At 35.2% G+C, this 14,154-nt stretch overlaps 1 protein-coding gene across 3 annotated transcripts in view; it reads right to left on the bottom strand.

The window, feature by feature from the left end:
- Window positions 1-13,767, bottom strand: part of LOC129375795 (venom phosphodiesterase 2) — a 38,335-nt gene extending 24,568 nt beyond the window's left edge. The window contains exons 1-10 of one of the 3 annotated variants that reach the window (XM_055055076.1): window positions 13,502-13,767; window positions 12,136-12,223; window positions 10,723-10,848; window positions 8,875-8,935; window positions 8,348-8,445; window positions 7,771-7,850; window positions 5,802-5,921; window positions 5,374-5,483; window positions 2,918-2,983; window positions 2,689-2,761 (exon numbers count right to left, since the gene is read on the bottom strand). In XM_055055076.1, the coding sequence (XP_054911051.1) occupies window positions 2,689-2,761; window positions 2,918-2,983; window positions 5,374-5,483; window positions 5,802-5,921; window positions 7,771-7,850; window positions 8,348-8,445; window positions 8,875-8,935; window positions 10,723-10,848; window positions 12,136-12,223; window positions 13,502-13,546 (867 nt within the window). In that variant the 5' untranslated portion in view covers window positions 13,547-13,767. The remainder of the gene's footprint in view (window positions 1-2,688; window positions 2,762-2,917; window positions 2,984-5,373; window positions 5,484-5,801; window positions 5,922-7,770; window positions 7,851-8,347; window positions 8,446-8,874; window positions 8,936-10,722; window positions 10,849-12,135; window positions 12,224-13,501) is intronic. The other 2 variants (XM_055055074.1, XM_055055075.1) reach the window with 2 other exon arrangements.
- Between the last annotated feature and the right edge of the window lie 387 nt (window positions 13,768-14,154).

Below are 14,154 nucleotides of genomic sequence, written 5' to 3' on the forward strand. Positions count from 1 at the left end.
CCTGCCCACAGCTGTCGGCAACTAGAACAATGCTTGGAAGAAGTTTTAAGAATGAATTACCACAACATTTAATTTCCCTATAACTTCAAACTGGAAAATAATAAAATATTTGTAAATAATTTTAAGCAAAATAACCTTTGCATAGTCTGTTTCTTTTTGTGTTTGTTTTTTGTTGAAATGTCTGATAATGTAGGGACTTGTCCCTACAACCCACTTGCTTGGTGTTTGGTAATTAGGTTATAACATTTTCTGATTCCTCTCCTGCATACAGTAACGTTTTCTCCAGAATTGGCATTTCGACTTGCTGTGTAGGCGGTGCAGATGCCACCCTTTGAACAGCTTTGGTTTGTTGCCAAGCGTTCATCTTCATGGCAATGAAAATTCAACAGTATCATAGTCCAACAGTGGGGAGATAGTGGTTCTTAAAATTTCTAGGAGGCTGACATTTGTGCTCACCAATACGTTATGAAAATATTTGAGGTATTGCTGTGGTCAAAATGATCGCACTATATTTGAATAAATGGAACAAAGCTCCAAAATGTAACAGCTTTTTTGTCTAGATCCAAAAATGCATCAGGAATGTTGAATCTTCTGTTCCAAAATAAAAAAAAATGGAGGAGGCACTTTGTAGATTGTTGTCACATTCCATCACTCCATTAACTTCATTTTATAAAATTGACCAACTTCAAAGATGAGTGAAAAGTTTTGCCAAGCAATGGCAACTGTTATGCATTTCACAATTACTTCAGCATTCCTTAGTTTTCCTCAGAAACAGTTTGCTTGAGATCACCTTTGGATTAACACTCGATAACGTTCATTTAGTTGCTTGGGTATCAGGATAGTGCTTTCCTGATGGCATGTTTGGGGTACTGTCTGCTTATATCCCACATTTCATTGTATTTCTTCTTCAGCATATTGTCAACTTGACCTCCTTAGATAATTTAATGGAGTGGAAAGAGGTCTAAGAAACATCATTGTATAAGAAAACATTCCAGTAGGAAATACCTAAGCCACCATGCTTTGTAGAGTTCTGTGGTGCAAACAGAATGAGGACCAGCTGTAAAACTCAGTCTATAAAATGTCCGACTACATCTCTTTGCACCAATCAATGTGTTTCATGGTGTATTGCAGCCTTGGCCTATGCCAATATTATTAGGCCTAGATGTACTCTGAATATCACAGCACACACGGGTAGCAGAGGGCATTCCTTGCTCATATTGCAACTTATTTTTTGTTCAGTCTTGACCTCTTTTGCATTTCCTTTGATTGATTTGAATAGTAGTTTTCCATATCCTTCCACACCTGGTTTTGCTTTCTGTTTCGGGAAAGCAAAACCCAAAAGCCTGTTCCTGTTTCAGTTTATTAAAATGCAGTTTGTTTTCTTTCCTCTGAATGACTCAGTTAAGTTTATCAAAGTGAGTCCATCTTCACTTTGAATCTCAAGTCCAAAGTTTGCATCTACATGAGAGTGGCTTTCTAAATGCTTTTAACTTTACAACCTTATTTACTAAATAAAATTATGGTGTCTAAAACATAGCTCATAAACAGCAATGGACCACAAGGAGTAAACAGCACATGAGCTCATTGTTTCTATTAATGCTACTCTGTTAAACACCACCTACACAAAAACGTAAATGAAAATGTGAATGGCACAAAATATTTTCAAACATCGAGTATGCATTTTTTTTATTGTTTGCTCACCTGTGTGGTCAAGCTGTATGTCATCTAAATGGATTCCTGCCAACTTTCCGAGGTGGCAATTAACTCGGAAGCCAAAATAGAGACGAGCTTAAATCCCTAAAGGGGAAGGTTTTAGTTTGCTAGTGCTTAAGATGAATGGATGTTTAGAAATGTTTGACAGGAGTTCAAGGTGAGCTTCTGAGTAAGAGAGCCTTTAGATGACGGTGGGTAACTTGGAACTCATGGAGGTGGAAAGTTTGAGTATCCAACATGTAGCTGGGCTGGAATAGGTTTCTTATGTACTGGGGTTGGAAGTGGTTAGACATTTTAGTTCTTCCCTTAAGCTGTGAATTATTTAATTCCACTTAATTCCTAAAAATATTTCTGCAAGTTTGCACCCAAAGACGTGAACAATCGATTTCTACAGGAGTTTAATGTGAAAGTGGAGTAACAGAATATATAATAACTTGAACATAATTGATTATAATCAGTATCAGTATTTGATCCCCATGGCACATATAGTTGTCACTTAATGTAAATAATCAATTACACTGGCACATTTTGCACATTATTTAACTTAACCTACCCAGTTGCCCATTCCTTTGGAGGAGAAGTGCTCTATTTTAATTGCATAGTTTATGTTGAAAATTTACAATTACTGGACAGTATGTTGTTCTTTTTGAATATATATTTCATTCTAACCTTGGTTTAATTGCCCGTCACTTTGCTGCTGTTGCACCAGAAGTTCTGTTATATTCTAATCTATAAATGGACTTTACACATTCCTTACTGTGCAATAAAAAACTTTTACTCTTTTATAATCAGCTATGATAGGGTGCATTAAAGAAATAATGATGATAAAATTGTCTGTGAATGATTGCGGATTAGGGGAATTTGAGATAACAGAAGGTAAATTTATGAGAAGCTTTAAAAGAGCATGCAGGTCATCTAAGATTATCTGATTCTTTAGGTTCCTTATTGTCTCACAATAAACTGAAATGGCCTTACCCCTGCACTGACGGGACCAAAGTTATGCCCGGCTTTATCAGGTTCCTCCAGATAGAGTGTGTAGAAATCAGGCCTGACAGACAGTTATTGATATTAAAATTAGAAATCTGACGATCATTTCAAAACAATAATCTAAGAGTGATAATGTGAAAAGAAACTAACGTAAGATCTAATCATTTCACTTTGATAACTTAACTGATAATCGGAAAGTAAATATCATTTTACTAACCTTTCATTATCTGGCAGCTGCAGCCACTTCAGAATTGTAAATACTCTTTCTTCAAACGGCACATCTCTGAAAAAGAAATATCATGTATAAGAGCAATTTATTACCAAAAATAATTTATACCAGAAGTTTGAGTTTTCCATGTTTTATTAGTGTTTTTTTTTTCTTACTCAGGCTCATCAATAAACTAGAAAGCATGTGATATTAATTTGCTATTGTACATTGTAATTATGATAAATGCTTTCTATTCCCTTTTTCCTTTTGAGTTTTATCAAGAACAATTTCTCCTGCTACTCAATATTTCTAATGTTTTTATTCTTTTACAGATTTTATGGTTATTGTCTTTGCTAAACCAAAATAGCTCATCAATTCTCTTCCAAGCACATATAATTTCATATTTAGCAGTGCCTCAGAGTTCCTGTGAAAAGTGCCTCTGCCACAGTGTGTAATTGTTTCTCTGCTTCTTCCTGCTTTTCCTCTTTCAGCCATCAGTAGAAGATTGCCCTTCATAAAGAACCTGGACCGGCTGGAGGAGTTTATTAAAGCTAAAGAGAAGTCTTTCCTTTCCACTGATGCTTCATGCTTGCTCAGAATTAATAGTTGCTGCACTCAAAGATTCATTGAAACTGATAGAGATTCCTTAGATATGGCTAATTTTGACCGATTAGCAATAAATTATCAATCAAAACTGGCACTGTATTATAATTTTTGCAGTACTAAACTGGATGTGACTGGTTTTGAGTTTTACTATTTGATTGGATTGTTATGAAAGTAGGTGGATTGATTTCAATCAAAGTTAAACTGTACAAGATGCATATAAATGGAACCAGTTTGTCTGTTTCTTGAGGTTTTAATTATCTTATCCTGTGACCTTTCATTCATTTTTTCTGGTAAATAGTCTCCAAGCTGCTTTGTTTTTGTTTCTACAGAAATGTGCTTTTAGTTTTCACCTATTATCAGCTGAGTCATCCTGACTGTTGAATGTTGAACTTCTTCAGTATTAATTGCCATTATCAGTTCTGTTTCCAAACCTTGCGTTTGTAAAACTGCATGTCACAACACCTTCTCCCACAATCATTGCTCACAGACACCAAAATAATTTATGGTTCTCAATATTGCCATGACCTCTTCTGTTATAAAAGACGGTTAGGTTGTGTAAATATTTTTGTCCATTGGTTCAAAGTGTAAATGTCACTTTGAACCACAACTACCTCATTAATGTAGGTTTGGCTTTCAACCATTGTCATGTGTTATTACCCAAAACCAACAGGAACCTCTTATTCTGAACCAACAGGGTAGGGCTCAAATGTCAAGTTCTCCTAAAGCTGGTTTATGGGAGCATTTCTGTTAATTCCTTCTGTCTGTATCAACAGAACATCTGCTTTTTAGCTGAATATATGTGTCGTGAGTTATGATCTGAAAAATAAAATGACTGAGAACTCTGAACTGTTCTTGAATCCACTGGAACCATTTACAGTAACTTGCAAAATTGATCACATCTCTTTTTGGACATATTGTCATAAGCATCACTGTGTTCTCTTTGGTTTCTGTGAAAACGAAAATCATCACAAAGTAGAATTTAATTGAGAACATAGTTTTGAACCAGACATTTTTGCCCAGCGCTCTCTGTGAGATAATTCAAGTCTGGATTTGATCTGAACAGCAGATTTTAAGGCTTACCCCTGAACTTCAATTCCATATGCATTGACTTTGACGGAACCATGCCCAAGTGTTGTGTAATATTTTGTTCTCAATGCATTTCACTAAATAACAAATAAAGGATCTAGGGTTTGTTATTTTAGTGTGGTCTTTATTTTTGAGCAGTGCCTAGCTTTAATTAACACGTGAAATATTTAAACCTTTAACTTTATTAAGTTTTGGTCAAATGGTAAAGAATAAGTTTGTTCTGTGCATAACAAAAAAAAAAAAAAAAGTTTAATTTAATTGCAATGTTTGTAGCCTCAAAGCCCTTTTTAAAACCCCATTTAAAATGTTTGGCATCATAAGCAGTACAGTTCATCCAGGTTTCTGTAAAAATATGCCTAATATATGACACTTCCCATTGGTTTTGATCCAGTAAATGTCAGTCCTATCTTACTTGGGAAAAACTAAATCTGCCATGCATTGATGTCAAAAGCCTTGAGAAAAACAAGAACATGAATGTAGTGTAAATAGCTGCTATCTGTGTAATAAATTATGATAAACAGACTGTATTAGATTTCCCGAAGGCCAAAATGTTAAGACGTAAGCTGATAAAGTTAACATCTGTTGATCCATTGAGGCGTCAGACATTCCCACGCAAAGATGAAACATCATCCTGAATCTGCTTTACAGTAAGGCTGAGAGATATAAAATCCTCTTTTGCTTCTTTACAGAAATTAGGACCGAGTGGATTGTGCTCGATTTGGCTGTCTACAGTTTTTCTGGATGTATTTTAGTACATTGCATCTGCATCTTACCCATCATAAGGCCTGTAGATGTCAGGGAAACTTCCGTTAATTTTGACATCTGATCCTGGCCAGAAAAAGGTCCCAGATTTCAGACCATGATGTTTTGCTGTGTTCCAAATCTGTTGAGAGAAACAGGACATGATACTTTACTGAAAGCTGAAGAAATAATTTTTAGAGATCAAATTTCTACCACAATTTTTCATTTTGATCTTTACAAGCCAAAGGAAAACATTTCCCAGCCTCTTCTTTGCATCTCCTGTTTCTGCTTGCTCTTCTCAATATATCGATGTTAGGTTATAATTAAAGGAGAACTATCTGAACATGCACTAGTGAAAAACAATAAAGATATATGTTTTAATTGGAATAAAACAAAAGGAAAAATAATAATTCAACAAAAAGTTTGACCCTGAGCCAGAGTCAAACTTAGAAGGACTCACAGGTTGTCCAAGATACCAGGCTGGGTTGTTTTTCTCATCATTGCCCAGGCTGAATGAAGCATTAAACACTGGATCATACATATTGTTGTCAATCAGACCATTGGACTCTGGATACAGACCCTGAACATGAAATGAAGGTAACATGAGCAACAGAATGAGAGATATAACATTCTATTCAACATTTTCTTAAATGCCAACTGCATGACTAAACGCTGAACTCCTGCTAATGAATGTTAGTCATGACTTAATGACTTACTCAATCAGTATCATGTCATAGCATTGCTACAATACACTGATGACTTAATCTTGTCATCAAAGGTTAAATCATGCGCGCGTAAGTAACAAATGCAGTCTATCAAGCTGCTGTAAAACTGTGAAAAGACATACAATGGGATTCCCTTGCATGGGTTTGGAAAAAAACGTTCCACGAGATTGCTTGGAATTTTCTGACTCAGAAATTAGAAAGTTCAGCAAAGTTCAATCAAGATCCAGGAAAAGTTAAGAAGCTGAAAAGCAACTATGTAAAGTGCAACTAAACCCCTGTGACACAGAAACATAAAACTAGAACCCTAAGTAAAATATTTAGAAAGTTTATCAACAAAAACAAGTTTATTTGGGAGTTCAATACACATTAGCATTCTAAAATAGTGTCTTAATCTCAGCATAAAAAACATGTTCTGTGAAGACCTCAGAAGTCTGTTTGAGAGTTTATGTTACAAAATAGCACCATGAAGATCAAGGAATAGGAAGACAGCACACCATCGGCAGGGGTATAATATAGGGAAACAATTATGACAATTCCAAGGGCTGACCAATAGGAGGCTGTCTACAATTCATATTTTTATTTTTTGTTCATTGAAGTAAAAAAAGAAAAAGAAAAAATGGGGCCCTGTCAATTACAAAATTTATTATATTGTATTTTCAAAGACTGTTTTTAGCTGTAAAAATGTTATGTAAAAACACACATGCTTATATGGCCTGAACCCCCTGGATCTGCATGTAAAGGTTCGCTCCTGCTTGACCCACTTGACGGTGACTGTTGGATGTAAAACTCATGAGCAGTAATTATTGTGCTAGTTATCAGTATTGGACCAAAGAAAGCAAGGTCCAATTGCTTTCTTTGGAAAATTGTCACAATTAATAATTGTGACAATTTTGATAGGTCAGATAGATTTTTTTGTCAGGGAGCCCAAGATTCCTGCTCATCAGGTATGCAGTTGTAAAGAAATTTAGAGCATTGATGCTTTATTTAAAATGTATAAACAAATTTAAGACAAAGCTTACATCTATTGAATAAAATACTTTTATAGTTGATTGCCACAACTCCTGTAGGAAAAACAACAAAGTGGAAGAAAGTGCTCTGGTCAAATGTTGAAAACCTACAATAGTTTTTTTTTCATTCCCAGTTATGTACTTTTCAATATTGGTCTTAATTCAAAATATGACATTTTATTAACATTTTTAAAAAATATGCATTGTTTTCAGTTGTGTGATTAAATCTGCCATAATCATAAACCCTAGTCATTGATAAAAGTGTTGGTTTATATCGATGCATAAGTCATACCACATTATTTCCTTGCGTATCTTAATCACTACATTTAGGTAAATACATATAAATGTGCAAGTAAAAAATGCAGTTTGTTGAGATGCTGTTGAACTGGAATCCATGGAAATCATATTCTGAAAATCTCCAGGAGTTTTTTTATGCAAAGCAGAGATATTTCAACTGACTAAAATACAACATATTGAACTTATCCAAGTAATTTTACATTAAATATTGTGATCTAAAAGGTGTTTTATAAACACTTTACCTTTTACATAAAAATATAAACTCCTTCAAACAGGTTATTATGGATTTAATTTAGTAATTTGAGTAGTTTTCATTCTCATACATATACAAAGTTCAGGCCTTTACAGATACACATAAATTTGTGTGTAGGTTTGTTAGTGAAGTTTTATGAGTCTTTACCGTGACAATTGTGTAGTGATTAGGAAAAGTCTTGCTTGGAAATGCTGCCTGCATGTAGGGAGTCGATGTTCCACAGCTTCCTGAAGATGACATGCAGAACATAGTGGAGTCATGTTATTCAGTCAAAGTCTTCCTTGGAATGAGGGAAACGGCTTGTGGGTCAGTATGTTCATGTGAGTTTACATTCTGTCACTGGATGGCAACAGATCAAAGAACTGAAAATTTGATCCAATTCAAATATACTCAACTGATCCCAAAGGGCAATTAAATGTTCTAACTCATTAATTCAGATTCCTCAACTGGTGATTTTAGATTAAAAGCATGAATGAACTTGTTACTGACTATCACTTCATGAGAAGTTTAATAGGAAATCCTGTCTCCACTTCCAGGATTAAAACCACCTTTCCTGATCATTGTTTACAATCAGAATCACCATGACTGGCAGGAAAAGGAAGTGCTATCAATTTTTAAGTTTTTCTGGTCAGGATATTTTAAGGAGTGCATCATTAGATAAAAATGCAGTGTGGTTTTCTTGTCGCACAAAATCAGAACACATTGTATTATGCTTGATATTAACTGAGTTTGTCCAAGACAGGCATGAGATGACTCCATCTCTGCAAGTATTCAGCTCTTAGTCCATCCAGAGACACCAGCAGCAGCGGCTGTCGCTTAAAGCTATGAGAAAACAAAAGAAAAGAGAAAAAACTGAATAGAAGGAGAAGAGATACTTCAATTAATTATTAACATAAACTAACTGATAAGATGCAAACATGTCATTCAACATAAGAGAAGGCTATAAGGGAACATACACGCAGAGATGATAACATCTACTTAACACTTGCATGCAGCCATAAATGCTTTGGCCCAAGCAGCATTTTATAACCATATTCTTGCACAAAATCTTTGAAAATATTTGTCTGTGGTGATGTAATGGCTTTGACTGTGTAAATACCTCATTACAAAACTTGTAAAAGAACATTTAATGTTATTGCATGTAAGAAGGTATGCTGGAACCATTTCATACCAGAAATGCACATTTAGATGAAACATTTAATTTTTGAGAAAATCCAAGTGAACCTACTGAACTTTTGTGGAACGGCTTACCCTTCAGGACATTTGGGAGCTGACAAGTCATCACATTGGTCCTCTACCCACTCTGTTTCTCCTACAGCAAATAGAACACATGAATAGCACTGAAGAGGGGGTGTATTTCATAACTGCATGTCACAGTATTATGTTCAGTATGCCTCATCCTCTCTTGGGTAATTAATGGACATACAGAAGAACAAAATAGTTCAGTTGTCCTGTGAGTTTCTGTGGGTTTCTATCCAATGTTCACCATACTCTCCAGTACAGCGAGGTCATACTGGAGACATCAATTTTAACTGCAATGAAGTCAACCTTTCCACAGGGAACCTTATAAATGTCTCAATGACTGTGCACATGTTCATACACATAAAAGAGTAAATATTTTAATTAAAATTAGGCATTTTAATCTCATCTTTGGAACTGTTTCCTGCTTAACCTTTTGTAAGTTCTGCAAAAACGTTAATAAATGGATTTCTGGAAGATCATTACATCAACCTAGAAAATCAGCCAGCTGTTTTATTGCTTTCTGGAAGGTACTGTGCCTTGTAAACTTGCCTGTGTCCAAGTTTGACATCAGAACTGCACCCTCACACATTTATTTCCACAGTGACATCACCACAGCATTTCTCATGAAATCCCACAAAAGGACTGGATGTAAGAAATGCACCTTAGCTCATTTCAGAGATGACGACCCAAGTTTGAGATTTCAACTCAATTCTGAATTCTCAATTCTGAATCGACTCAAATTAAATTTGAGTCGATTCAGAATTGTATGCTAAACTTTTAAGGCTTGACTTATTTAAAAAATAACTTATGAACATTCCAAGCTCATGTGGAGACACATTTTGACTCCTTTATGAGAAACTGACATATATTTGAACACAGAAATCCTCAGGCCAGGCCTACCCTGGTATATGAAGAGTTGGAAGTTGAATCTCTCAAATTTGCATATTTCCTCTATTCACTGTGAGCTTCAGAACATTCAAAAGGCTTCAGAAATACCATGTGTAAAAATGCTATGCATTTTCTTGTAATACTTGCCTAATTTATTTAGTCACAGTTTGGTAGAACTAGAAGGAGTCCTGAGATTTCTCTGGACTCCTCTCTGTACAGAATGTTGTGCAGCACAGAACCCTGCTGTTCAGTGCAATATTGTGCAGAACTGAAAAACTAACATTTTATCAGACATTTTCATTAAGTTGCACAGCAGTCCATTCAACAGCTCTAAATCAAAGCCTTTTCTGTTTCAGAACCTCTGATGATTTATAGTGATCAGTGAATGTGCTTTTCCTGGTTCTCTGCTGGATGATACATATAAAAATACTTCAGAAATAGCTTTCTGAGCTTTCCTCTCCTGAAATGTCCTCATAGCCATTTTGACCAATGTCTATGAGGACATGCCTTACAGATAGATTTACTCAGAAAGCAACTCACTCTTCATGTATTGATCTGCTTGGATTCACTGTTAAATTTAAATACACAATCCAAAACCTGGTGAGGTTTTAACAACCACTAGTCCAAGTGAATTTCTGATTGTATAAGTTTGACAGTAGTCAATGAGGCTCCAAAACCTGAACTAAATGATAATGCATTAACAGGCCCAGAGGGAAATAGTATTTTCACATAACACCACATTGGTTTGGATACTGGGATAAATGTTATTCCCATGGTAAATTATTGCAAATTATTTCAAAATAGATTAACAGTATTTGAAGTTACTTTGGTTGCACTTTATTTGACTGGGTGTGCATAAGACTGACATAAATATAACATCTGTCATCTGTATGAGGAAATTACTTTTTGCAGCACCAGCAGCGTTTTGGCCTAATGTAAAATCACATTGCATCGATCCAGATGTCTTACCGTGACAAACATGTTTGTAGTTGGAGCAGCAATCTCCTGCAGACAGACAATCATTGTCGCAGTGACATTTGCTCTCTGCCAGCCTCTTTTCACCACAACGTTTTCTTGAACATTCCCAGTGTTGGGCTGAAAGGAACAGCAACTACTTACACACAGTGCACACTAAGACAAAAGTAAAATATAGAGAAGACTATCATTGTGCTCTTTTGCAGGGAGAAAAATAGGATCTGTCTTAGCATTTAATTCTGCATTTTACATTTTCAGTGGTGCTCTGAACTTTAGCAATTCACAGTAAATATTTGAGTGAAATCAGTGAGGCCATGGAGATGTCATGGTAATCGGGGCAACAACTGTTTGTGGATTTACAGTTGGTATCATATCTGCAGCCTGTGACTTCTTTGTCAAAACGTTCAAAGCATCTGTTCTTACAGAGGTACTGAAAGAAACAGTTTTTATTATTCAGGTCATCTCCAATAAATTTGCTTAATAAAGAGGGAATCTGTTGATTAATTAAAATGCAAATCGCACTCTATCATTGTTATTTTGAGTTTATAGAAAATAAGCAATGTAGGAAGATAGTATATCTTCCCCAAATAAGTTTTTCTTCCTTACTTTTCTTCCTTATTTCTAAATAGTTATCTCATAACATCAGAAAATTGCTGAATTGATGTCAAGTCAGTTCAGTGTTTGATTATACTTTGCAGTTTTCTTGATTTGTTTTTAGTTCATTTCATGATTACATCATTTTATATATTTTTTAAGGAGTTAACATTGTTTTTATTAAGAAGTAAACACAAGGAAATCAAATCTGTTTCTCAATTTTACCATTGTGCAAAATGTTTTTCTTTTCAAAATATATTAGCTTGTTTACTGGGGCAAACTTGATTTTGCATCTCATTGTTATGGCACAGAGATACATCAGAGTGACAGTTGGTCACTTGACACAGTTTCGGTAACATTACTCTCAAGTGAGATTGAGAGATCTGATTAGACACTCAATGCAAAGCTTTTCTTCTTTCCTAGCAATGAATAGGAGGTGGTAACCAAAACAATGAAAGTTGCACTTTTGACTTTGTCAAACAAGAAATGTTTCTCAAAAGAACTGGCTTATCTCTGGTTTATCACGAGTGATCATGAGTAAGTGTCTTTAAACCTATGAGTCACAGTGTTTGAAAAGACTTGACTTGCAACAAATTAAAGTCCCCATTAGACGGAGCTAAATAAAACTCGTCTGACTCATTCGAGTCACTCAGGTCAGGCTTAAAACATGCTGAATTAGCAAAGGTATGTGGTTGCTAACGCAAAACTCCACAAACACCTTACTCGTCAGTGTTTGGTTTCATGAAGTGACTCTGCATGCAGCGACATGTCTGGTTTTGGAATGTGGAGGTGCCTGAATGTTTCTGGGATTACCTTCTTCTTTATCTTTGTGCAAACCCAGTCCAAGACCCAATCCAAGACCAAGGATTAAAATCACGATTGCTGCCGCCAAGACCCCAATCTGTCAAACACAAGCTCACATTATAGTTCAGATTGAGTAACTGCAATATAGTCATTTATTCCTGTCATATGACTGTTGCAGGTCAAAGTTAACTGCTTCCATTCAGGAATTATAAATATGACTCCACTTAAAAGTCACCATTAGACGGAGCTAAATAAAACTCCTCTGACTCATTCGAGTCACTCAGGTCAGGCTTAAAATATGCTATTTTGAAATATTTTGAAATTAATATTTGAATATTAATTCAAATATTAATATATTTCAACTGGGTAGCAAAGACCTAAATTAGATTCATGAAGAAATTTCTATGGGTCATTACTCCTTTATTACTGGTGCATTGAACATGCTCAAAATTAATTTCCCTAATTTAACTCAAAAAGGAAAATGTCATTAAAAATATAATGAAATGAAATAAGTAGCATTATTTGGAGGATATGTTTCTGTTGATTTCTAGTGATTATAGTTTAAAGCTAATTAAAGCCAAAATACATTTAATATATTGAACATCATAAAATATTTCTGAAAAACAAATGCTATGTCCAAGTCACGACCTACAAAACAATAAGGTAAGACTGTTGATCTGACACTTGACCAGCACACACTTACACCATCTATAAGAGAATAATCTATAAAATATAGTTACCAAGAAAGTTGCCTTTTGACAGAGTTAAATCAAAAGCAAACTATACAGAAGTGGAGTGAAAGTATTTGCTTTATCTGAAAGTATTTTCACAAGGAATATTAGAGGTACTAGAACAAATGCAGACAATCTAGATGCAATCCGGCTTATTTTACCTTTCAGGAGAGCCACAGACAGATTACCTTTATGTCACACCACTATAATGAAGTAATTCAGGCAAAAGATGTTCTGACCAAGTCCACCTGCTGTATGCTGAAAAAAATGGGTCTACTCGTACTCATCAAAACAAACACCAATAAACCCTTGAAATAAACCTGCTTTTTTAATTCCCATTATTTTCTGGAAATGGTTTGTTTAAATAAAGTGAATTTTTGCTGATCATCTAATTTGTCAAGATGCATATGAATATTAATAATCATATTTTGCAGTATTTGTTCAGAATAATGATGAAAAACAAAACACAGTCTTTATTATTCTGAATGAGAATTTGGACGCACAGACATTTCTCTTCAGACTCAATAAACAAACATAGTTACTTATTGCAATTCAAGGTTTTGAAATCATAGGGTCTAAAACTCTATATCTGCTGCATTAAAGTTAACGTCAGATTCCCATCAGGAACAACCAGCAATACTCACTATGATCTTCTTTTTGTTTTTCTGTAACCAGGATACCCAGTCCATGGCTATAATGGATTTTCTAGTTTTACACTCACACAATTCAAAGCAGAGAGACACATAACAGACAGAAAGAAAGAGGAGGCAAGACAACAAATATATCTCTGCAGTGACCTCTGGACCAGCGGCAGGGAGTAAGAGTAACTGATTACCAGAATCAATTGCACTGGTTGTTTGTTCACTTATCTTCAATTATGAGCCACAACCTTTTAGTTGGAATGCCGGATGAAAAGTTTGAGAAATTCTAAGATTTGTAATATTCAGTTGGAAACTCACCATTGCTGTTTACACCGACACACCTTGTCGGATGGATACTTATGGCGGCCCAGCCAAAACCCTTTCTGTTTTTATATGTTCATGATGTCACTGTGACTGACAAAAACCACAGTTGTATGAATTTAATGTTTCCAAACTGATGTGTGAGGCCGAGTTAAACTTCGCAAGTCCCTTAGCTGTGAATCTAGCCTTTGATTAGCTAAGTTTTTCTTTTCCTCAATGAAAAACATATCTAGTAAAGAAATCTGAAAAGTTTGTAAAAAAAACAGAACTGAGATCAAGACGTTGTGATGTACTCTCCGCAAGGTTGAAATTGTTGTCTTTGACCCACTTTGTAA

Source organism: Poeciliopsis prolifica, unplaced genomic scaffold (genome assembly GCF_027474105.1).
Source record: "Poeciliopsis prolifica strain line A6 unplaced genomic scaffold, Auburn_PproV2 SCAFFOLD041, whole genome shotgun sequence".
NCBI lineage: Eukaryota > Metazoa > Chordata > Actinopteri > Cyprinodontiformes > Poeciliidae > Poeciliopsis > Poeciliopsis prolifica.